Source organism: Cuculus canorus, chromosome 5 (assembly GCF_017976375.1).
Source record: "Cuculus canorus isolate bCucCan1 chromosome 5, bCucCan1.pri, whole genome shotgun sequence".
Taxonomy (NCBI): Eukaryota; Metazoa; Chordata; class Aves; order Cuculiformes; family Cuculidae; genus Cuculus; species Cuculus canorus.
This window is the reverse complement of record NC_071405.1, coordinates 15,620,750-15,646,857: the sequence shown is the minus strand read 5'-3', so window position 1 is coordinate 15,646,857 and position 26,108 is coordinate 15,620,750. Positions and strand designations below refer to the sequence as shown.

Sequence of the window (26,108 nt, the reverse complement as noted above, 5' to 3'; positions counted from 1 at the left end):
CCATATTATGGGCTGCATCAAAAGCATTGGGACCAGCTGGTCAAGGAGCCTCATTCTGCCCCTCTGCTCTGTAAAACCTCACCTGGAGCCCTGCGTTCAGCTATGGAGTCCTCAGCCCAGGAAGGACATGTATGTGTTGGAGCAAGTCAGAGGAGGCCAAAAAGGTGGTTTGAGGGCTGGAGCACTTCCCATACAAGGACAGACTGGGAGAGCTGGGCTTGTTCATCCTGGAGAAGAGAAGGCTCTGGGGAGACCTTAGAGCAGCTTCTAGGACCGAAAGGGGCTCTAGGAAAGCTGGGGAACAGCTCTTGATCAAGGAGGGCAGGGACAGGATGAGGGGGAACGGTTTGAAGCTGAAAGAGGGGAGATCTTAGGAAGAAATGTTTTCCTATAAGGGTGGTGAGGCACTGGCACAAATTGTGCACAGAAGTCATGGATGCCCCATCCCTGGGGGTGTTCAGGGCCAGGTTGGATAGAGTTTTGAATACCTGGACCCAGTGGAATGTGTCCCTGCCCATGGCAGAGAGTTCAAGTGGATGATCTTTGAGGTTCCTCACAACCCAAACCTTTCTATGATTCTGTGCTCTGTGGACCTTTTTCTAAGAGAAAGCCACACAGTTTTCATAGCTCAGTAGAGATGTCAGGATGCTGCTAATACCCACAGTGGGAAAATCTTATTAGCTTAAGTTTACATGTGTCTTGTTTGCATTGTTCTTGATTAGACCAAGCTGTTATCTGTTATTTTTCAAAATCTCCTGAAGGTATATATTAAGGTATTGAAACATAATAGTATTATTAAAAATTCACTGGAGGTTTATACATGGGGTAACAGTCAAAGCAAGAGGCTGTTCAGCAGCATTTCTAGCAGATCTAAGTAACCGTGCTGAAAGCAGACGTAATAGCTGGAATTTGTGGCATCTGCTGAGATGTGCTTCAGCTCCAAATGTTGAAATTTAATGCATGTATGCTCTAAATTTAGGATATTTGGAAACTGAAGGAGTTTGAACCTTACCAATTAAGTCCAAATGTCAGAATCCCATCGTTAAGCAGTTAGGCCTGCCATTTAGAATGGTTTGAGTTGGAAGGGACCTTAAAGATCAACTAATTCCAACCTCCCTGCCATGGGCAGGGGCACCTCCCACTGGATCAGGCTGCACAAGGCCCCATCCAGCCTGGCCTTTATAGTGCTACTCTGCTTCATTGATACATATTGATTTGACCATAAAAATCATGGGGATAAAGCATAAAAAAGTATTAAATTGGGATGAATGGAAGAATGAGGGAACTTCTAGTCTGGCATAGAAGGACTGACTCCATCACAACAGTGGTTTTCATTAAATTCAGGACACTTCTGTTGCTTGTATTTCTCATATCTATACACGACACTATTTATTTAACTAGCTAAGGCAAAATGCAAACATAAACTCGTCGCGCTTTCCAGTAAAAACCAGAAACACATTCATTCACCACTGTTTCCAAACATCTTTGGATGAAATAGAACTCTTTCTTCATTTCTGCCCAGCAGCTCTTTTCAATATTTTAAGACAAGAACCAAGGAACAAAACAGAAGCTCCTTGAAGATGGAGGTGAAAGGTGTTCATCGAGCAGCTTGCCATTAAGACAAAGTGGTGTTCTCTTGCAAAATAACAATTAGAAAGATGCCATGCTGTTATCCTTTCCATCCAGCAGTGATGTTGCTCCTCCTTCTAATCTTTCATTAATGGCAGATCTTATGTCTTATCTGGCACTGACTTAGAAGACTACTGCCTATTCATTCACAAATACTACACCCTGTGGGTTAGATTGCCTTTTATTCAAGAAAACAGACTGTTAAATTTTGGCTGTTGAGACTTTCTGTGATTGTAATACAGCAGCCTGAACCTGGCTTATATAATTACACTATTGGGTAGAGCGAGCGCCTGATTTTAGTGCACGCATTATGTTATTGTGCCTAAGAGAGCTCTAAAATCAGTTCTTTTCATCTGCATGTATCAGTGTATTCCTTGTGCCTTCCTTCTGAATTAGTTATTGGAACTTCTCAGATTCCAGGATTGTGAATAGCCAAAAGATTACTTAGATTTTCATTAAGAAAACACTGACGTCAGCATCAGACAGGACTGACGTTAGGAGAAGGCCGTGCTTACAGCAGCGTGACATGGCACAGAAGTTTTAACATCAGTCAAGCCATTAAAAAAATAGAAGTTTCATCAAATTTACTTTTAAAAGAATCATACAATGGTTTAGGTTGGAAAGGACATTAAATATCATCCAGTTCCAGCCCCCTGCCCTAGGCAGAGGCAACATCCACTGGATCAGGATGCTCATCTTTTAACCTTGAAACATTTAGCCTGTAGATACCATTATTTTGTGTTTGAAAACTCCTCTTGTGAAATATTAATTAGTTTTTGGCTTGTGCTGTAAGGCAAAGGGGAAACATTTCCCTGTTTATTGTGAAAAACTCCTTGCTTTGGTGAGGATTGTCTTTGTTTAGCTGAACAAACTTTTGCAGTTATGATTTATTAAACGGTTTTCAGCATTCCAGAACTGCATGAAAATATTTATCTTTCTGGCTCTTTGTTCGCACAGTTGTAACTCGGGCTCTCCAGGCAATTTTCATAATTATGGCAATGCTCTGCCTGCAGGGTTTTACAGCTGGGCCCCGAAAATTAGTTCTATGATGGAATCTGGCGGATTGGTTTTGGCTTGAGAAGCAGCATATGTTTTTAACATATGCATGTTGGCAAATCAGATTGAAGTCAGAACTGAGAGGCCTGTTATCTCTATCCTGCTAGGACTTTGGGGAATTAAGTATAAAGGGCAAAAAAAGGGTGAGTCTCAGAAAATGGATAGTAAAGAACTGCACTGACCCCAGATAAAAGGTGTTTAAGGCCAAGCTGGATGGGGCTTTGAGCAACCTGATCCAGTGGGAGGTGTCCTTGCCCATGGCAGAGGGGTTGGAACTGGATGAGCTTTAAGATCCCTTCCAACCCAAACCATTTTATGATTCTAGGAAATCTTCTCGCAGATAGCACTGGTTTCTTTTAGTTTGCCAGTGTAGTTGCTGGAATAAACCATAGGAGTTACCTCTTGGTGTTCCCGCCCACAGAATCGAGGCTAATCCAAGAATAGCAGACAACCCATTCTGGCTCGCTGCCTGTGTTTATCTCTCCCTGTTGCATAGCATGCTGTTACAGGCTCGTTTCTTTAATGCATGTAGTTTGTATTCGCCTCCTGCTCCAAAATGTTCTCCTTTGCAAGAGGAATTGTTGCACATGGCAAGGTTTCCTCAGTCAGTCCGCTTGGTCCTGGGTACCAGGTCTCCTTCACATGTCAAACTGGTTGAAGAGGGAACAAAATGTGCCAGCCACTTCTTTTCTGGTAGCCAACGATGCTCACTAAAATGAATAAAACAGTAGTTTTTAAAATAACAACATGAAGGGACTTGTTAAGATTTTCCATGTGAGTTTATTTTGAAGGACAGCTGAAACTTTGAGACAGTTTGTGACCTGCTGTGTAACTCAGCAAAGTACATTTGGGCTTTTAGCAGCTTAAATTGTAAAAGCAAAACTGACAGACAGAAATTTCTGAGGGACACGCAGATGCAAAGGGTCCTTTCTGCCAGTCTGGCCAAGTCTGAGGGGCAGCATGAGGTGTGTTCCCACCACATGTCTGTCCAGCAGATGCAAGCACTGCTTCCTTCAGAGCTACTGTTGTGAAAGGGCTTGGGCCATGGTTAGATCTTGTCCAGAAAGTGCTTTGTGTTAGAAAATGTAAAGCATGCAAGTCAGGGAATTATAGAATCATAGAGTGGTTTGGGTTAGAAGGGTCCTCAAAGTCCACCCAGTTCCAAACCCCCTGCCATGAGCAGGGGCACCTCTCACTGGATCAGGTTGCTCCAAGCCCCATCCAACCTGGCCTTGAACACTTCCAGGGATGAGGCATCCACAGCTTCTCTGGGTAACCTGTGCCAGTGCCTCACTATCCTGACAGGAAAAAATGTCTTCCTAAGATCTCATTTAAATATCCCCTTTTTCAGCTCCAAAATATTCCTCCTCATCCTGTCCCTGCACTCCCTGATCAAGACCCCCTCCCCAAGCTTTCCTGGACCCCCTTTCAGTCCTGGAAGCTGCTCTGAGTTCTCGCTGGAGCCTTCTCTTCTCCAGGCTGAACAACCTCAACTCTCTCATCCTGGCCCCATGGGGGAAGTGCTCCAGCCCTCTGATCATCTTTTTATAAGAGGTGGGAAAGGCTTAACAGATTTGATGCGAATGACCTGGCCGAAGCCACTGCTCTGTGGTGGGAAATGCCTGTGTCTCAATGATGATGCAAGGATGCTCTCAACCTGTTAGACATGGGATTTGAGACCCTGGTCCTTCGGGGGACATCTGTAGAATTGACCTCTGTGAGTCTGGTTGTACAAGCTGACACACATAGGTCACCAGCAAGTGGTGTTTCTGTGTGTAGTTCCACAGATGTAACAGCAAGTCAGTCCTTGAGCTTGCATCTGGTCTTCTTGCAAGTGATTTAAACATACAGCTGTGTATTAATTGGGGTCAAGACTGCAGTTAGGTCCAGAGTCACGCTATAATAATTCATCTCCCAGATTGTTTGCAGTAGTTTTCAGCTTATGGAGAACTTTAGGATGTCAAGGAGTTGAGAGGAAGAAGAGAAGCGTGATCAGTGGTTTCCCTTCCTCCGCGTTTCCTCTGTGGAGGTGGCTACTCGCCACTGGCCGTTGGGGATCAAACAGCTCGGTGTGCATCTGGGGGAGACAGATGGAAGTCAGTCACATCCCTGACCACATAACTATGACCATATTGTTGTACATAAATCTATTGTGTTTATCTATCTGACTCTTATCATCAGCTATATACAATTTAAGGTGGTTATAATTCTTTTCTGTCTGTCTAGAAACCAAGAGTTCCTTCTGCCACAGCATCCAGATGTTACAAATATGTTTTTCTAATGAGACACATGGCGTATTCCAGAGCAGCACAAGTACTGAAAATGGAATCTTTCCCCTGTTGTTAAAATAAAGTTTGTAAAATGTGATTATAATAAATAAACCACAGACTTGAGGGGCTTTTTTGAGATTCATAGCAAGTTCCTAATGATTACTTCATGTTTTTTTTTAGTGAGCTTGAGTTTAGTTTTTACTCTGATTTGCACTTAACACAAAGTAAGATCTGTCTGATGCTGAGCCTTATTTCTAAGTGCGGTTTGCAGGCAAGGGTGGAAAAGGTGGGATTTCTGTCTGTGGTTGCTAAGAAAGTTCAGAGCTGCCAGTTCTAGATTTAAACTATTCTTATACCATTGGATATTCTGTAAGCAAAGGAAACTGTGAAGGCAGATTCAGTGGAGAAAGGATCCCAATAAATCTAATATTATCCAGATGTTTTTCATTCCATTAGTGACTGAAGGATAAGTCGCTAAACTGTGGCAGTTAGTGTCATGGCATATCTAAGCCAAGACCATATTAACTTGATAATGATCCACTAAAAGCTGAGAACTCTCATGTGCTAAGATGTGAGCCAGTCACTGCTTCAACTGAACGCAGAGAAAAACTTACTTTTCGGGCCAGTTGGATGAGATTAAATCTCTTCTTCCCTGTCTGCGAAGATCTGGGACTGTCTGCTTTGAAAGACGTGGCATTTGTTGAGCTGATCCTTGGATCAGTTCCAGCATGGTAATTCCCAGCTTTTCTCTATAAACATGGGAGGTTTTTTACAAATGCAGTAGAATATTTTGAATCCAAAAGGAATGGCTCCTGACTTCAGCTGGTTGTGTTTTGGAGCAAAGATTTTGTGTTTTTCTAAATCATCGTTTCTGTGGTTATTTTATTCACGTATAATTACATACTCAGAGACTTTTTTTTCCTCTGCAGCTTGAAGAAGGGTTTAGCGTTTGAGAATCCACTGTTTTCCCCATTAATGTGACACGGCTTAGATTTTGGATACTCTTGCCTCAGAGTCTTTTCCTTTCTCTGCTTAATGAGACTTCACTCTGTTGTTCTGACTGTTGCCATCCTGGGAGTTTTTCCATCGTGATGTAAAGTTCAAATAACATCTTCTAGCCACCTTCCTACATAATTCACCATTTTGTTGTGCATTAGGCTTATTCCCACCTTTTTCCCCACTATATTCTGCTCCTTGGATGTGGATCTCCCAGGACCTCTAGTGAGGAGTCTCGAAGAGCTATGGAAAAGCTTGCTTGGCTTATCTGCACTCTGGCAGGCATTCCCAGTATCTCTGCTGCTCACATTACTCCCTTCTCAGTGTGTGCACATATGACTTTTAAGCGTATTCCTTCTAAAAAACAAATTCAAAGGGAACAGGTGAGACTGAGCTACAGCTTTTTATAGCTGTTCTTAACTTGCCTTGTGTTAGCGACTTTCGGCTCGGTCATTTTAGGTTAGAATGGGACTGAACCCTAAAGTTTGGTTCCAGCATTAAACCCAAACATGGGCTTACTGCACTGAAAGCCTTTCTTCTTTTTTCAGTCCTTTGCAAAAAACACAGTGATCTCTAAAGATTTGGGATTCTTCTCTGCACATAAGTCCCTGTATAGTTTCAGTAAATGAAATGTGGGAGTTGTCATGAACCATTGTACTCTGACCATAAGTATTCTGATATTTATGCAGGGTTTGTGGTGCTTAGGTTTGCACGTGTTTGAAATGTTAGCAGGTGAAGGGAAGAGAAAGCTTGTTCAGTCAAACCATTTAGAAGAATCTGTGACAGTATGGGTGGAAGGCTGTCTATTCCATGTTTGTCTGAACCAGCTCAGACTGCCAGGAGAGAGACAGATTTTGCTGTCTCACCTGCTTCCATTAGGACAATATTTTCCTTCCTGCTTGAGAAGAAGTAACTTTTTCAGAAGAACAAGGGGTTTCTTTCTTGATGGTGCTGTCGCTGTTGGCTCCCTCTTTGTTTTGCTATGGCAAAATGGTAGGCAATGGAAAATAGCACAGGTGGAGAAGAGAGGTGGCTGCAGGGAAAATGTCTCCTCCTCGCCTTGCTCCTCCTCTCTTCAGTCACTGGAGCCTCCTGGGGACCAAGGCAGGAGGGAAGAATTTGATAGCATGGCTGTTTCTTTTGGGAAGACCTACTGCTTCCATGTGAGAAAGCAGGCAATCCTCACCTCTCAAAGTCCAGCTCCAAGTGCATTGTCTGAGCATTCAAGGCAGAGGAAGGATGGCAGAACTTTCTAACTCCTGTGGAAGTCTTTCCTCTTTTGCATACAATTAACTTCCCTATACCAAAAATGCCTTGGTCTCAAGGCTCTTAAAAAGCCTCAGAAGAGTCCACCTTGGAGACTGGTTTCTTTTTGTTGCATGAGTTAATGCTAAACTTCTGTGATCCCATAGCATGTCCTCAAAGACTGCCCACATGATCTCCATATGCCAGTCATGTCCCAGGCCATTCCCATCAAATGAGTGTAGTATGTTTGCCAGGAAAAAGTTACAACTTGCTTTAAATTCTCTGCCAAGTGCTGCTGCTGCCATCCTTTCTGGTTATGTCAAAATAAAACAACACGTTGTAGTTCAAATGAGGGGAAAAATCCCACAGTAGAGTCCATTTTTGCTCAGAGCTCACCTCGCCCAGCTCCAACCTGATCCCCTTAGGAATGGTGGAGAAAATTTCAGAGAACCTATGGATAAAATATTGACAACACGTGACCTGGAGGGGAGCAGGCTCCAGAGAGTTGCTGTAACAGCCTTCCAGTACTGAAAGGGGGCCTATATAAAGGCTGAGGAAGGGCTCTTTATCAGGGAGTGCTGTGGTAGGGGAATGGTTTTAAGCTGAAAGAGGGGAGATTTAGATGAGATCTTAGGAAGAAATATTTTTCTCAGAGGATGTGGAGGCTCTGCAGCAAGTCGCCCAGAGAAGTCATGAACACCCTGGAGGTGTTCAAAGCCAGGCTGGATGAGGCTTTGAGCAACGTTATCCTGTGGGACGTGTCCGGCCCATGACAGAGAGGCTGGAACCAGATGATCTTTAAGGTCCTTCCCAACCCAAACCATTCTATGAGTCTATGACCATATCAGATATCCCTGTCATTTTTTACAAGGTGTATGGTAGGTGAGCAGTGTCTATTCTGCTTCCCACTGCTGTGTGCTTTCCCAATTTACATGTGGCATCACTCTAAGACAACTTCATGGGCAGAAACTGAACAAAGCACTGGTGACATTCTTCACAGAAATCAGAGAGTCGATGTCCCTAGTGAACTACTGCTGCAAGTATGACAGTTTCCCAGGGCTAGATCACTTCATGTGCAGGATTTAATGAGCTGCCAAATGCTTCTAAATGTCAGAAAGTCCAGAGGAAAATGTACAGCACAGAGCGTGGCACAGACAGAAATTAATTCTTTCGCTCACAGCATCTCTCAGTTAATTTTCCATGAAGGTTTTTCCCCTTCCCCTCGCCAGTGTGTTTCAGACTGTGAAATGATCAATGTTTCCCTAGAGGCAGAGGGATGCTCAGGTGAAGGGTCGCGGGGATGATAATTACATTTATTTTCTAGAAAATGAATAATTGCATTTATTTTCTTAGAGCAATGCAACCTAATGCTGGCATTTCATTCAGCTGAACTCTTCCTTTCTGCTCAGATCATGGGATAATACTGCTTATCTGATGTGGTGTCAGCAAGCAAAGGCACACAGAGCTGTTCCTGCAAACGTTCCCAGAAAGGAAGGAGTTGGATAAAAGAAGTGTGTGTCTGGAAGGAGAATAGAAAATCCATCCTCAAGCTAGAAATTTTCAAGAGAAGTAAAGCTATTACAGCGAAATAGAAACTGAAGTCATTGTAGTCATTTTTGATAGAATAATCATTTTTGCAGCTTGCACAGCAATGTGAGTGGTGGGTTGGGACAAATTAGGATAGAACTAAGAGGAAAGCATCCTTCCTGACATTTCTTTTTGCAAGCCAAAGCCTGCTGTTCTTTGGGCACAGGTAACTAGTCAGTCTATTGAACTGTGAGTTCTAAAACCTTTGGAAAAATCTATCAAGAGTGAAAAAAATAAACATAAAAAAACCTCTTTCTCCTTCCCATTCCTCCCAAACCAGGTTTTCCACATTCAAGGTCTGCCAGTGCACACAGGCCATTAATAACTCTGGCATGTGTGAATTCTTTGCAGAATGGAAATTCCTTCATGATACGAGTCGTTTCTGGTGCAGACTCCATGGTAGTTCCCATGGACCGACCATGCTCTCGTGCTGCCCAGCGCAGGGTGTCACAGTGACCAAGGTTTGGCTTGCTACCTGATAATATGTTCAGGACTATACTGGATCAACATCGCTCTCTGTTCAGTAGCATTCCCACCATCGTGGGTTTTGGATCCTGTACTAGAGGCTCTGCTGAGTACATAGAAAGTGTAGATAGTTAATTTAGGCTCCTCCCTCAAGTGCCTGAATTTAAAAGGTGTAAATGCCTCTTTTGTAGACCAGATAAAGGTTGAAGTTCTCTGGAAGGAACTGTTGAAAGGCATCTTCCTAATGCTTGTTGGAGTGGATTGCTGCTCTTCCCTTACAGAAGTCGATCGACTCTGAATTGGCTGTACTGGAGGGATTCATCCTATGAGTCTGGGACCAGTTAGAAGGCTTAAACAGGCTGGGAGATTTGAGCTGGACTTCAAGGAAGTCTTTCAACTGATGAGCTACTGGGTAATTTTCCAAGTAATGAACGTAGCAGCCCTAATGTTTTGGTTGTTTGACATAGAAGTAAGCTGTTAGAAGCAGTAAGTAGATGTCCTGTTAAAAACACCCTTGCATTGACGATGCAGGATTGATCAGATGCTTCAAAGGACCTCTAACTTTGTTGGTGCTGCTTGCAGCTCAGAAGAGTGGGAGCAGAGGGAAAAATAGTGCCCTTTTTTGTAAAGAGACAGTGGCGGTGGTTTAGAGTGCACCCTGCAACTGGTTATATGGAAACAGGTGGCACGTATTGTACAGAGTGGAGTTATTCCACCTTGAAGGATGTTTGAAGTCATGCAAAGGGAGTTCTGCTTGCAAATTCCATTACTGATAAACATTTTCTAAGGGATTGACACTGCTTGCTCTTACTGTGCTTGCATATATGCGCACGTGTGTACCTGCACTGCTTTGAAAATGCCTTTCAGGGCTTCAGCTCCTTTCATTAACGCCAAAATATTTTCTTTATTTTCTGATTTGTATCCCTTTTTTCTCCAAAATTTGTAAAGGAATTGATACCTTCTCCCCTCAGTTATTTTCTTTTGAATGATTAAAAGAAAAGGTGGTTTTTTTCCCCGGTGTTTATAAATTCACTACTGGAAACAGGAAAGGTGTTTCAATTACAGCTGGTCTGAGTCTGCCATCAGGATGGAGGTATCCTTGGAAAAAGGATAAAATAAGAGATCAGTCTGGCAGTATATTGAGAGGATGGATGAGGTATGCTGTGTATGAAAGTATTATGGTTCCTATATATTACTGTGTAATCTCAGTACTGCATTCATTCATTCTTCAGCAGGAATAAAGGGGGGGTCTTCATAAGCTAGTCCAGAAAAGCTATTGTTGCTATTGTTATTACCTTATTTATATTCCTTTATTGCCTTGCAACCTTTCCTATCAAGTAAAACCTCACTGTGTTGGATGCTGTACAAATTAGGAACAGATAAATTACCTTTCCACAAATTGCTTGCAGTTTAAGTAATGTTGTACATTTATTCTTGCTCAGAAATGCCTGCATGCTAGTTGATGTCTTTTTGATTCTACTCATTCCTCACTAGGAAAACAGTTCGCATTAAAACGTAGCTGCATCAGTTCACATTAAACCATAGCTGCATCGGTTCTGCTGTGGTCTAGGGTGTCAATGGTACAAAAATAGAGGTCTGAAGGATGTGAAAAGTCATCGGATAGTGGTAATGTAACATAAAGATCAGTGGAGGTAGTACTGAATTTGCCTGGTTTAATGGAAGTTTCAAACAATTGGATATTTTTGATATTACTAAGTGAGCCGTGGAGCAGCACTTATGTATGGATTGTTTAGAACAACAGGCACAATTATTATATGAGCTGCACCCCTGGATGAGAACCTTCTGATCCAAAACAAAGCATTGGCTGCTTGAGTGATGAGGGGTGACTGATAGCTGATAAGGGTAGGAGCAGATCCCATCTGTTCAGTCTGACCCTGCTTCCCACAGAGTGGCAAAATATATTGCAGGAAACCAATGTGTCCCAGCATGACCCCAGGAGGCAGTTTGATAACCAAGGCTGCGCAATTCCCATTCCTTCCACCCATCATGAGCTGCCAGTCTTGCCAAGCGCAGGGACAGAGTCCTGTGTGGGTTTTACCCGTGCCAGCCTTCCACAAGCACACCCAGGGATTGCTCAATGAGTTGTGCCTTTACCGTTCAGTACAAGGTAGTGTTAACTATGATGTATTTCTTCCCTTGTTTGCACAGACCCTTCATGCTTCTGCCACCACTGATGGAATGGATGCGAGTGGCCATCACCTACGCTGAGCATCGGCGCAGTTTAACGGTGGACAGTGACGATATCAGGCAGACAGCCAGACTGCTCTTACCTGGACTAGACTGTGAGCCTCGGCAGCTAAAGTATGTGGACTCTATAAAGTACTTTATAAGCAGCTAAAAGACTTGTCAGTGCTTACAATGTTCTCCTTACTGATTATCACAGGAGCCAAATCTCAAAGTACTACAGGCAAGACATGTTTGACCTTTTAGTATTCCCAAAGATAAAAAAAACTTTGGCCAAATACTGCACTTGGGGTAGAAAGACTTTGTCTTGCCAAAAGGTAGGGAGGAAGAATGAGATAGAAAAGGATTGAAACACAAGTATTCAGGGTTTTTATGCCTCGGCCTTTATGACAAGATTATTCTTTGCTTTTTGAGATGCTTTGATGAAAAGTATAGGTACTTTTTAAAATCCTCCCCATATTGAACAGGGATTTATAATTAGCTTATTGCAAGGTGTCTGTATCTGCATGAGTATATTGCATGAGGTGTCTGGATCTGGATGAGCTTTAAAGTCCCTTCCAACCCAGCCTGTGATTCTATGATCATCTTTGTAGCAGAGGACAAAAATCAAACTTAGGCTTGCTTAGGTCTTTACTGTGAAGTGTCTTCCCTGAGTTTCATTTTCAGAGGTCTAAGGATGCTCTGTGATGTGTGGGAGGAGAGCGATGTGTGGCATTTGCTGCATGAAAGATTTAAACTAACAAAAAAAAACTGTAAGGAGGGAGCGGTACCTTGTTTCCAGTGCCCATTGAATGATCCTTTAGAGCAGTTCTTTGCATTTAGCCATTACAAGACCTTTCAGAGAAAAGGCAGTCTTGGAACTGAACCCAAATTTATCCCTAGCTCTGTTGTTTGACTAGAGGCAAATTGCAGCTTGCTTTTTCTCGTGATGAACAAGCTAAATGTCATTTAATGATAGTTCCTTGCAGTTGTGATGTATCAGGTAGGGTATGTTGAAATCCCTGAAAGAGAAGTTGTGCAGGAGAATGAAGTGTAATTTGCATAACCTGAAATTCAAACCACTAATATCTACTCTTTGACAGAGGCTGCTTGGGCAGCATTGTCTTCCACTACAACTGCTTGTGTCTTAGGGAATGAAGCCTTCTAATAGGATGCTGTCAGTTTATGTTTGCCAGACAATTCATAAACAGCCTCAATAGTCACATAAATGATAATATAATGCTGGACTGTGAAGAACTGTATTTCTTTTCCACCTACTTAAATATAAATGTTGGGATTTTAGTATTAAGTTATTATTACACGCTGCTTTTTTTATCATTTTACCAGTATTTATAGTAGGAGTTACTGCTTATGAAGCTCAGAGAGCACACCAGGCTCCTGCTCCATCTTCAAGCTATCCCTTCCCAAAGCAGGAGCTCAGCCCTATCCCTTTCCCTGCTCTCTGGGCTCTGCACCCTGATGTCTTGCAGTCCAGTTCTTCAGTTCATCCCCTGCGCACAGCTCAGTCTACATGGAAGCTGCTCTCTGGGTGACTCCAGGAGCAAAGGCTTTACCCTCAGAAGCGTGCAAGAGTTGGCCTTTCTTCTCCACAGGAAAACATCTCACACATGGAAATCCTGCTGTGGTTACAGCTGCTGCACAGCAGTTGTGCGTGTTGAGCTCTGGTGGGATGCTCTAACTTCTATCACATCTAAAAGAAAGAGCTGGTTAGCATCTATCCTGGAGGAGCACGCTGCCAATCCACTGCTGTACAACAGCAAACGTGCAGTAACCTTTGCACAGGGTGAGCCTGCAGGTCCCCAGGAATAAAGTTCTGACTTCAAATTCTTGCGCCTTGAACTGGGCTTCTAACAGCTCCACTCCAAGGGCTCCAGCCCAGCCCATGTTTGTTCCTGGTCTCTAACACTTCTGTGCAACCATTTTGGTTTGCTGTTTGCTCTGCAGGGCTCATCAGTGAATTGTCCCACCATCACCCTTGCTCCAACATTGCCTGTAAATAGCACTGGGTGGAATCGTGCCTGTTAGCAAAACATAAACAATATCCAAAGATGGTACCATCCCTTCAAAAACTTTTGTTTTCTGAGGTTCACTGGATTTCAAGGGATGTAATTTTATTTCATTTTTTTACATCTTCTCCTTCTTCTTCTCCTCATTTTACAAAGTCATTGTATTGTGTTCCACGTAATATTGTAGCACCATGCTTGGAATAATCTCCCCGGGGATGTGGTAGGTTCTTCTACACTGGACACTTTTAAGGCTGAGCTTGATAGGGCACTGGGCCATCTCATTTAAACTATAGATCACCTAAAAAGTTTGGACTTTGAGGTTCCTGGTAATCTGGCATTCTATGATACCAGTTACCACAACAACAAGATTATGAATCCTAGTAGCCTAGGATTTATGTATATCTAGCGTTAAGTCTCTTGCCTGACTGTCCTCTGTGTTCTGTAATGTGTACATCCTAATTTAGTATCTGGGTGCTTCAGAGGTCTTGTCTTCTGATGCACTTGGCTGCCTTGGAGACACATTTTATTTGCAGATGTATCTCCAAAGACCAAGTGACTCTAAGACTGTCGCTTTGCTTCCGAGCTGAGTGTTCCCCAAAATATACCCTGATGTAGTTCCTTTCTGAAAGCAGCTCTGGTGAGATGTTGGTTTCCCCTTGGACAATGTGACCTGTCACCAGGGTGCAGAGGAATCTTAGCTCAGCATCTTATTCATAGCATCTGCTCACCATTTGTCAACCAACACCAATGTAAGTTCAGAAGCATAAAAAATGACCTGCTGAATTAAAATGTGAAGAAGATGCGTCTTGAATCTTCTATGTGAAGTGATGAGTGTTTTTCCTATCTAGCAGGCCATACAAAGTTCCCAGAAGAGGTTAGCCCCGTTGAAAGGATCTCGTTTTTCAAAGGAACTTGGCAGGCTGATATCTCCCTCACTGAGAGTTTGCACAAGAGCCTGCGGTGAAAACCAGACAGCTAGTAGAGAAGGCATTGACCCCAAAATAACATCAAAGGGCTGACCTTATCATTGCCTAACTGAGATAGAAAACACCTCCAGCTCAGCAGTGTTTCTTCAGAGAAGGAGATACACTTCCAGGTTTGGAGTTCAGAAGTCTCTGAGCAGATAGCCAGAGGGTTTACAGTAATCTCTGGGCTTCTTCCAAGTGAGATAAAGGTCGTTTTATAGTCATCTGAAGGATAAGGATTTAATAGAGCCTCATAGAATCACTGACACACTTCCTATTATTGGAGTGTTGGAAAAGAGGTGGGAATGTCCCACTACCTAAATTTGATTTCCATTTTTTTAGTTTTGATTTTCTTTTCCAGAAAGGAGTAAGGATCATTATCTTCTTTCAGAAAATACTTTTATTTCAAAAGAATAGCTGGTAGACAAACAGCATAATTGTTCCTTCCTAGAACTGTACTGGTATTTTATTATAAACACTTTCTCTCCAGCTTTTTCTCCTACTTGCAGTATGTTTTTGTATATGTTCAATGGACTATCCTTGAACAAGCAGGAAAATACAGATATAGTATCCAAAATATATGCTCCTAATTATTTATCTCAGCTAGGGGGTTTTGAGAAGGAGAACAAAGGAAATATGGTTGCTGCAGGTTTGCAGCCTGTGAGAATCGTCACACCATAATAACTTCACTGCTGCAGAAACCCTGGTTGCTCAGTGGCCATTAGGGCATATTCCAGCATCTCCTTTGCCTTTTGCTGGATGAGGTTTAGCAGAAACAGTGCCTGTTCCAGAGCTGCTCTTGTATGGGTGAAAACTACTGCTCATGGCAAGGAATGATTTCTTCCTACCTTTCCTTCAGAGGAGGGCACCGGTGAGGTTTCTCCACTTGGACACCATTTTTTTCTGTAGTGCTTACATGATCTTAGTGCCTTTCTCTAAGAACTAACATTCCTATCCCCAGTACAAGTGATGTTAGCTGGATTTTCAGAAGTGATTACACAGTGGGGAAGGTGTACAACAGATAAACCCATGAAAATCCATAGGGTTGATTTCTGCAGGAGACAGGGCTAAAAATAAAAAAAAAGAACAAATCAAGAAATTATTTTGTCTTTCACAGACCTGAATGCTGCTTTAGTTCCTTCCGGAGACTGGACGCTAAGGCTGCTACTGAAAAATTCCAGCAGGATCTGGGTTTCCGCATGCTGAACTGTGGAAGAACAGATCTAATCAACCAAGCAATTGATGCACTGGGACCTGATGGCGTAAACACCATGGATGATCAGGTATGGCATACAACTACACACGCACAGATTCCATGTTTCTTTCCGTGTGGCAAATTAATTTGTGAGATCTGAAGTGTTAGTTGCCTCTCTAAAACTTTATGAATTCGAGCTTGGGGTTTAGTCTGCAAATGTGTCCCTGGAGTGAATTGTTTCTTTATCAGCTGGAATGCAGGTCTGTTCCCAGGATGAGCTGTCTCCAACACTGACGGAAGGCAGGTTAATGTGCTGGTTGCGAGGGAAACTCTGTCATTGTCTTAATGCTAAGACAATGTCAAAACAAGGTGGTTTTTACTAGTGACACTCTTTTCTGGTTCAGTAGCCCAAATCCAGTCTGGGTCAGTGATGAGTGACCAAAAGGTGTTGCTGTCTGATGGCTTTCAGGCGCGAAGTGAGTTACTCTCACTGTTGTCAGTACAGTCTGGCATCTAAGAAGCAACACCGAGAACCCCAGTGGCATTGGAATCAGTCGATATTAGCTTTGTTGAAAGCTCATCGTGTGTCTGGTTTTCGTTTTGACCTGTTCGCTGCTTAGCTACGTTGAACCATAGGGATTTTGTAGTCTGGGGAATCTTTAGCTCTCGTGCGGTCAGTCCCAGCCAATAACATCAGTCTGTCCTGTGGGGCATCATTCAGTGCATTGAATTAGCTTTTAATTAAAAAAAAACCCCAAACCTCCTCCACATAAACACTCGTTAGAGCTGTCAGAGCAATGAGAATGAGCTGTCATGCTAAACACGGGATTCTAACATGAGCGGGGCTTTGAAATCTTATGTGATAAAGGAGCATTAGAAAGACTGTAGAAGAAACTGGACAAGTTGTAGGGAACCTACAGGCATTCGTAAATAATAGAATCATAGACCCACAGAAGCATAGAATCGTTAAGGTTGGAAAAGACTTCTAAGATCATCCAATCCAACTGTCAGCCCAACACCACCGTGACTACTAAACCATGTCACAAAGTGCAACATCTACCTATTTCTTGAACATGCCCAAGGGTGGTGACTCCACCACTTCCCTGGGAAGCCTCTTCCAATGCTTCACCACTCTTTCAGTAAAGAATTTTTTTCCAATATCCAATCTGAACCTCACCTGGTGCAATTTGAGGCCATTTCCTCTCGCCCTATCCCTTGTTACGTGGGAGAAAAGACCAGCACGCACCTCGCTAACCACCTTTCAGGCAGTTGTAGAGAGCGATGAGGTCCTCAGCCTCTTCTCCACACTAAACAGCCCCAGGTCCTTCAGCTGCTTCCAGAACCCCAGTACTCCAGACCCTTCCCCAGCTCCATTCCCTTTTTCTGGACAGGCTCCAGCAACTTAATGTCTGTCTGGTTGAAAGGGACCCAAAACTCAGCACAGGATTCGAGGGGGATGAGTGCTGAGTACAGGGGGATGATCCCTTGCGTATTCCTGCTTGCCACACCATTGATGATGCAAGCCAGGATGATTTTGGCCTTCTTGGCCACGTGGGCCACTGCTGACTCGTATTCAGCCACTGTCAACCAGCACTTCCAGGTCCTTAAATGATTCTGGAGTATCTAATCTCTAAGCTAAGCAAGTGTCCTCTTTTATGTTACCAGTCACAGAGAGTTAAATCCAAACCCTAGCAGTGACTCTGCCAGAGCTGGAATATGAAACTAAATCCCTGGGAAGACATCCGCCAAAGCCGGGATACCCTAACTTGGGAAAACCAACTTGGGCATGGCAAGAGAAGGCAGGTCTCGGATAGAACACTTAACGCTGGCATCTGGTAGAGCTCAGTTCATATATTTTGATTTCTTTTGATCATGATGAGTCGTCTTACCCCTCTGCACAGCAGGAAGGCACTGCAAACTGGCAGGATCATTTCTCACATGACAAGTACAGCAGAAATTCCTACAACAAACAGAACTGTTGGACTATTTTAACACAGAAGCTTTAGATCCAGGTTCAGATTTTGACCACTCCCAGATTGTGAGCATGTCCAATGTTGAGGTGTGTTCAGACCCACCTCTGTGTGTACAGAGATATTTTTAGAGAGAAGGCCAGGCTGGATGGTGCTTTGAGCAACCTGATGCAGTAGAAGGCGTCCCTGCCCATGGCAGGGAGGATGGAAGTGGCTGAGCTTTAAGGTCTATCCAACCCAAACCATTCTATGAACTCAGAACATATCTTCAGAATCTTGAGTTTGGAGCAGGACCTTATATTTGCTTCTCGTGGAGACCAAGTGTAGGATTCTGGTTACACAGAATTTGAGGTGTTAAGGGAAACAATCTCTTTTTCCCTTTGTATACTGAGGAACATCAGGGAATGCAAAACTGATGTTAGAATTTAAAAGAAAAAGGAAAGGTTAGGTAAGTCTGTACAAACCTGTAGTTCTAGAACCCTGGCTGGTGCAGTAAATACGGGCTTGTGCCTGTAGACCCAGGTTTTGAATTCTCAGTTAAGTTTACTTGTCTATAATGAGAATGGATCCTCTCAAGTCTTCCTGACTCCCACCCTACCTGCCCCTGAAACAGCTTTGGAAATGTGTTTAACTGCCTCAAGTGCAGGAAGCTTGGGGTTGTGGCTGTTGTCACAAGATGCCTTTGCAGATACAAGGTCAGAGCTTCTCTGTGTGAGATGTAATTCTATTTTATGATACATGTCCCTCTCTAAAGAAGCTGCATTATTATACAACGAGCAGCAGAGATGCTGCCTGTGAAAAATTCAAACACTCACAATAATTAAGGAGAGAGAGGAAGCCATAGGATGTGGGCAGGAATAGATTTTACTAGGCCATTTCCTCTCTGTCCTTGGCTACTTCTGGAATGAACTCCATAAGTAAGGCTCATTTCTCTCATAATTCATCTCTGAGCCGTCATGGTTTGCTGGTTAAGTAGAGAGAGAGAGAGAGATTTATGGGATTGAAATGCTGAAATATTGTGGCAAATAGGATTTTAGCAATGGGGATAAGTTGCCAAATAAATTCAGCTTGTGTATTTTTATGTTGTTTTCTGCTTTCGGTTCATCCAGCTACAAATGATCCAAGAAATGGTGTTTCTTTTTTGACAGCCTTGACCTGTCAAAGCTCAAGAATTGTAGACAAGACATGGCTGGGATTTTCAGCGATCCCGTTTTGATTCTTGCAGTCTTGTCCCCTGATGTTTTGTCTGCCTCACTTTCCAGTACTGGTGCATTGTGCCTCTAGAAACAAAAATGATTTGAACATATATATAAATGTCCCTACAGACACACGCTGTCCTCTACATTAAGATCCAAACTCGCTATGTCCATGGCAGTTTCCCTGTTGATAAATATGAAAAGATGACCTTTCTTTTATCTTTTTTCTGCAGGGTATGACCCCACTAATGTATGCCTGTGCTGCTGGAGATGAAGCCATGGTCCAAATGCTTATAGATGCTGGCGCAAATTTAGATATACCAGTGAGTAATAAAGGACCCTCTCCCCATAATTATTCATCTCTAAACTAACAGGAGTCGTTATGAAATCTCTCCTAGCAACTGAAGGCTTCATTTCTGGAAGCTTCTGAGCAAGGCATTTCTTTCAGAAACCATTGCTTCAGGGATTTGGGAGGGAGATGAAAACCTTCAAAAGCTCTTGGAGCACTCAGTGGCTCCAATTATGTTTGGCGTTGGCAAGGCTAATAGGCACGGTGGGGGTAAAGGGGCCTCCCTCCTAGAAAAGCTGCCACAAGGAGAAACCAATCAGCCCATTAAAAGGGCCCAGGGGACTGGACAGAGTGACTGGTGCTGGCAGTGTTCTCTAGGCTAGGTTGTCATTCCCTGGGGTTGTCACTTACAAAGGAAAAAAGCCAGTTATGTACAAGTCTGCAGATCATGGCAGATAGACACTGCAGCAGTTCATAACCTCTGGGTTCCTTTTTCCCAGGTTCCCAGTACCTCTCCACGATACCATTCAGTCCATCCTGACAGCCGGCACTGGACTGCTCTTACCTTTGCTGTGCTACATGGGCACATCTCTGTCGTTCAGGTAAGCAGAGGAGATGCTTCATCCTTGCTGCCAGGTGTCCTGGGCACGGGTCCAGCACAGGCTCCACGTGTGCTTTCCTGGAATCCTTCTAAAAACCAGGGAAAACTTGCTTTTCTTGGGGAACTGTGAATTGATGACATAATTCTTAGCAAGGCCTCCAACAGAAAACACAGTACATTTCCTTATTTTCTTTGGTTTCAGTATTGGTTCGGGGCTTCTCGCTTCCAGAACAAATGCTGTGCAAGCATTTTGCTGGTATTAGGTAAACCAGTGCTTTATGTGGAGTGGTTACAGGTAGACTGCTTGATCAGGATGCTTTCTGGCGTTAGATGTTAATTGGTTTATGTGCAAAAATTAAGTATATGCTGATTTCTGCTATAATGGCAGCAAACGATCTGTAACTTCCTTTATAATCCATGAGAATTGCATGAACAGGACTTAAGCTGTCGTGGGAGTTGAGCCTCTCGCATCCTCCCCACTCCCTTTTCCAGGGAATTAACGCGTGGGGCAGTGGAATGGGGTGGAATCCTGAAAACCAAACTTCCAAGAGGAATTCAAAACTGATCACAGAAGATAGTTGATAACTGGTAAATTTAATTTACCTTTTGCTCAAAGGGGATTAAAAAAAAGATATGAGCACGTGGAGGCTGCACACTCTCATTTCTTTGCTTGTGTATATTTGGAAATAATCACCAAGATTAATCCTACCGAGCAAATTGCCAGGGCAGCCTTAATTTACATGTGAGATAAGACGGTGATTCTCCCAGGAGATGCAGCCAAGTATATCAAAGCTCCTGTTGGACTACATTACCTGCAAGGTTTTGTCTTTGATTTTGGTTAAAATTTCTAATGATTACATACTTTTTTTTCATTTGGCAGCTATTAAAAGGCTAAATGGCAGCTTTGGCTGAAATTAGCATATAAAATTGCCTTTTCAGTTAAGATCTGCCATGCGATACTTGCTTGGAATAGAAAGAAACAAACTAGCCGATGAATCCACAGTCAAGCTCTGCAAAGAGGTTTATAATAAAAATGTGAATGTGTTGTGGTTTGTGACAAGGTCATCACTAACTGAGCACGGCTGAAACACTTAAGTTGTGAGAATGTTGTAGGACAGAGCCAGCTGGACTCCTGTGTCCAGTGCAAGCACATGGGCAGGGCTCATCCTCCCACTCTGCACCTGCACACGGAGCTCTGGGTGCCCCGATGCTGTCTGCCAGCCCTCTGTGGCTGTAAAAGGTCCTCATCACCTTGTGACCTTCTCCCCTTTATCTAAGAGGGGGTAATTTCCCTCCCGAGCTCGTTCAATGAAAGCAGGTTCTGTGTGTGGCAAATGACTGCAGCTGCCCGGCTCCACAGGCTCCAAGAGACCAAGAGGTGTCTTTGGCCTCCAGGGCCAATTCTCTGGAGGAACCTCATTTCCTGCTCACAGCGTGAAACTAAATGAGACAGACTTCCTGCGCTAAAGAGAAGGGCTGATTGCAGAGCTCTTTGGGAAATTACAATTGCAAAATGATGTTCATAAAGGAGAGTTTAAAAAAAAAAGGAGGTAGGTGCTGTTCCCCAAGCTGCCAGCTGAGCACCTTTCCTGCACAAACCCACTGTTGACAGCACAGGGGAGCGAAAGAAAATAAGAAGGCTCTAAATTGACACTCATGTGGAGACTTTAGCCCTAGGCTGAACAAGAAAGCAAAAGTAATTTCCCTTGTAATGCATATTTTGCTTTAGCCTTTGAGATGGTCCCTTGAACCTACTGGTTGTTCTTTCAAACACACAGCCTCTTCTGTTTTGTCTTTCTGAATTGCTCTTTTCTGAGCTCCTTGTCTTTCCTGTGTCTCTTGCAGCTGCTTTTGGATGCTGGTGCCCACGTTGAAGGCTCTGCTGTTAACAGTGGAGAAGATAACTATGCCGAAACACCTCTCCAGCTGGCCTCCGCAGCAGGTAAGTCCAGCACAGCCACAGTGTACTTTGGCTCTTGTTACCACAGAGCAACCACCACAAATTCATGCGTCGTGTCTGTAAAATGCCTTAGGAGTCACTTTGCATTGTGTTGGAAGGTACATTGGGGACATTAGGGGCCTACAGGAAAGCTGGGGAGGGGCTCTTTATCAGGGAGTGCAGGGATAGGACAAAGGGGAAGGGTTTGAATGAAGCTGAAAAAGGGGAGATTTAGATGAAATGTTGGGCAGAAATGTTTTCCTGTCGGGGTGGAGAGGCACTGTCACAAGTTGCTTAGAAAAGTGGTGACTGTCCCATCCCTGGAGGTGTTCAAGGCCGGGCTGGATGGGACTTGGAACAACCTAGTCCAGTAGAAGGTGTCCCTGCCCATGGCGGGGGGGTGGAACTGGATGGGCTTTAAGGTCCATCCAACCCAAACCATTCTATGATTCTATGACATTAGAGATGTCGAATGGGTTTGGCACAGCGAGTGGGCTACAAAAAAGTCAGCATTTTTTTTCATTTCTAAAACCCCAGTAGGAACTGGGTCTGTGTTGGCAGCAGTTTAACAGCTGTTGTCATATGGCAAGAGCCTAAGGGGCACTAAATGTTTCTCCTTTTGCAGCTAGTCCCAACGCTTTCCTCCTGTCAGCAGCCTCTGTAGTAAAGCTGACTGAAACAACTCCTTTGCACAGGACAATGTCAAGAAACATAAGCCAGCTACTGTCTAGTTGGGGCATGTCTTGCATCTAAATAACTTTCAGATGCAAGAAGTAACAAGTTTATTTTTCCCCAGGCTGAATTGAAAGAAATTTGTCTTATTAATTTAGTAAATATGAGTAAAATTCTGAATTTCTTCTACTTAACTGTCAGGAGAAGAGATAGCATTCTGGGAGCAAGTCTGTGCTAGCCCAGAAGTGCCTCTTGTTTTTCAACACTTTTCACCTCTAACTGGTTTTAGTCTTTTCCCTTCGCTTCTTTCTGCTTCATTTTTTGCGTGTTGATGAAGACAAGCCTCTGGTCTCTTATTTTACCTTATTGAAGGGATAAAAAGACCAGCCTCCTCCCCTCCCAGTGACAGACACTCTTTGTGCTGGGTCTCTTCCCACTGCTCAGCACTACATCTAACGGAAGTGGTGGAAAGGAGGCCGTGGTCTGCAAAGATATCCTTGTCTGGTTAAACTGGTTGCGCACATCCCTGCTAGGGTGTATTGAAAGCACCAGCCAATTTTAATTCTCTCTTCATTCTACCTCTAACCAGTTGTGCAATATTAGGTAATTTAAGTGCTTTGTGCCTCAGTTTCTCTCTCTGAGGTGCTTGCAGGATGCTGTGAAAGCCTTAGTTGGTAGCGTAAAAGTTGCTGGTACAGTGTCTGTTACCAGCCCCGTGTCAGATGCTTTCAAAGGAGTCACGGAGATGGAATCATCATGATGTTTCTGTCAATGTTTTCCTAGGGAACTACGAGTTGGTCAGTTTATTACTAAGCAGAGGTGCTGATCCACTTCTGAGCATGTTGGAAGTCAACGGTATGTCTTCATCGCTTCATGAAGATATGAACTGCTTCAGTCACTCAGCTGCGCATGGGCACAGGTAAAGTTCTGTTTGTGTTGAGAACAAGGTTTTTGCCTATGACTATCACTGTAGCTATTCCTGTGTGACTTTTTATCACACATCTTGTACCCCAATCCTAGAAGACAGTGTTATGACTCTCTTGGTAGCAACCACATTTTAGTGCAGCACGGTTTGGATTCTGAGCTTCCTCACTTTTGAGCATCTGGAGGAACTGAAAGATCCTTTAAACTGGTCTTTTTTGCTCTCTGTTACATCTCTTTGAGAAAACATGATGCAAGACTTTCATTACTCAGCAATTATAACTTTGATCAAAGAAGGCATTATATTTTAGCCAAAAGCACAAAATACAACAGAAAGATCTTTGTTTTTTCTTATTCTTTCCCTTGCTGATCCAGCTCTGTAGCACTAAAGGCAAATAGGAACTGGTTCTAGGCTGTACGTGAGCAGACTAAGTCCCACCTATATAGGGTGACAAGGTTGTGGTTCATGTTCTGAGACAGAATTTAATCGCATTAAAGTGGCAAAAATAACCTGCGGCAGAATTTGGTTGACTGTATCTCTAGTTTTTGGATGGCTGACGAGATCAGTCATTAAAATGCTGAAAAGCCATCTTGGGCTTTCCAGACCTGTTTTCAGGGCAGTTAGTTAGAAATAAGAAAAAGTAGAAATAAATACTTAGTGCCTCATCCAGAAATCCTTCTGTTGCCAGAAATAAAAAAATGCTAGCGTAACAAGGCAATTAAAACCGCCCATGCAGATGGGCTGCAAGCCGTGCTCTCGGTGCTTTACAGTGGTGCCAAAACTGCACCTCCAGGTACATCGCACATCTGGATCCACCAGGGGAAAATATCCCAAGCTCAGATGAGGCCCAAACTCTGTTCCAGCTGTTATTTACAGTGTAAAAGTACACAGAGGCTGTTCTGTTCCCAATTTGGTTCCCCTCCCACCATCTTCTGCAACATCTGACTATGCAAACTGTGAAATTTCAGGCTTATTCTGCAGTCAGATAGGGCAGAAAAGCACAAATTTAACTTCTTTTAGGGACTACTGCGTAGTGTGGGTGCAAAGAGAGCACCAGCTAGTGGCAAAGCAGCAGCACAGCCGAGGACTGGGGTGGGCGTGCTGGGATGGGGAATGCCTGGTGCAGCTGGCTCCAGCTGTCTGCAGGGACACCAGGGATGTGAGCTCTCTAAAGTGGCTGGACACAAACAAGAAAGCCTCTTTCTTGCAACTGCTGTGTGAAATTCCAAACCGAAAACAAAATTCTCCCTGGGTTTAGTGATGCAGAACTACCATTTTTTATGGTTTCTATTGACTGATGCAGGAAACGAGTCTGACTAAAACAACGTAGCAGGACTTGGAGAGGTCGTTTGGGGAAACAGCAAGGGCTCGAACAGACACTCTCTGTTAAACTCAATCTTACTTCAGAGCTTAAAATGTTACCATGCTCAGAGCTGGCAGAAGGAAGCGTGCTTCTTTGCCAAAGTACAGACCGCAATAAAAACCAGTTTGCCCTCACATTCTGAAATGTGCCCTTGCTGCTGCTAAGGGACAGGAGAATATCCCATGTTTTTGCCTTTGCTACCAGGGCATGTGGGATAGGGGAGGTTGAGTGTTTTAAGTTGGGCTTGTTTAGCCTAGAGAAGAGAAGGCTCCGGGGAGACCCTAGAGCAACCGTCTAGTACTGAAAGGGGCTCCAGGAAAGCCGAGGAGGGACTTTTTATCAAGGAGTGCAGGGATAGGACAGGAGGAATGGTGTTAAGCTGAAAGAGGGGAGATTGAGATGAAATCTTAGGAAGAAACGTTTTGCTATGAGGGTGGGGAGGCCCTGGCCCAGGTTGCCCAGAGACATCATGGATGTCCCATCGTTGAAGGTGTTCAGGGCCAGGTTGGATGGGGCTTGGAGCAACCTGATCCAGTAGGAGGTGTTGCTGCTCATGGCTGGGGGGATCAGAACTGGATGGGCTTTATGGTCACTTCCAAATCAAACCATTCTATGATTCTGTAAAATGCTGTCTGTCTTTGGGAAGGAGATTATTATTTACAGAGACAGACCCCCTAAACCTAAATCACCATAGTCTGGTCTGAATTGTTAATATTTCATTAAATAAGAAGTGATATCTCTTCTTCCTCCTCAGGAATGTTCTGCGCAAGCTCCTGACCCAACCCCAGCAACTGAAAGGAGATGTCCTCTCGCTGGAGGAGATTTTAGCCGAGGGAGTAGAGAGTGACACCTCCAGCCAGGGCAGCTCCAGCGAGGGGCAAGTCCGGCTGTGTAAAACGAGAATGAAGGCTCTGCAGGAGGCCATGTATTACAGCGCTGAGCATGGCTACGTGGACATCACCATGGAGCTCAGGGCACTTGGTAAGGTGTTTTCTTTATTTTAAGCATTGTGCACATTAAAGGCGTGAAAAGCTTTTCCCTCTGCCCCTTTCACTTGGAGAAGAATCTGTTACGCCCAACTGTAAAGCTATCCCAAGCTTATGGGAACCAGCTGTCTAACTTAAACAAAAATTGTTTAAAGCTCCTCACCAGTTTTTTTCAGATTCCCACTGATTTGGGATGTCACTTGCTTTTGGCCGGATCCTCTGTTCCCAGATACCAAAAGCAAGGGCCAGGTCTTTTCATCAGATACTGACCCCTAAAATTCAGTGTTCAAGAGACTGGTTTCAGAAACAAAAATAACATCAGAGGTAAAATGGTTTAACGCGAAAGAACAGATTTGATCTAGAAGTAGGAAAGAGAAGGCTTGAAGTTTGTGTGTCTGGACTGTTATAGGTAACCAGGAGAAAAGACTTCACACCATGTTTGTGTAGGGTTAGGTATTCTTACAAGTTGAATTCCAATTTGTTTGCTAGCTCTGACTGATCATGAAGCTAAATACACACCAGAGAGTCTCTGGTCCTTTGCGATCAGCAGT

The 26,108-nt window shown here is 43.6% G+C and overlaps 1 protein-coding gene across 1 annotated transcript in view; it reads left to right on the top strand.

Annotated features, from left to right (window-relative positions):
- The window catches only part of ABTB2 (ankyrin repeat and BTB domain containing 2), a 145,253-nt gene that overhangs the window by 110,530 nt on the left and 8,615 nt on the right, over nucleotides 1-26,108 (top strand). The window contains exons 4-10 of the mRNA XM_009564432.2: nucleotides 11,418-11,570; nucleotides 15,542-15,707; nucleotides 19,019-19,108; nucleotides 19,575-19,676; nucleotides 21,521-21,617; nucleotides 23,070-23,205; nucleotides 25,326-25,552. Coding sequence (XP_009562727.2) covers nucleotides 11,418-11,570; nucleotides 15,542-15,707; nucleotides 19,019-19,108; nucleotides 19,575-19,676; nucleotides 21,521-21,617; nucleotides 23,070-23,205; nucleotides 25,326-25,552 — 971 coding nt within the window. The remainder of the gene's footprint in view (nucleotides 1-11,417; nucleotides 11,571-15,541; nucleotides 15,708-19,018; nucleotides 19,109-19,574; nucleotides 19,677-21,520; nucleotides 21,618-23,069; nucleotides 23,206-25,325; nucleotides 25,553-26,108) is intronic.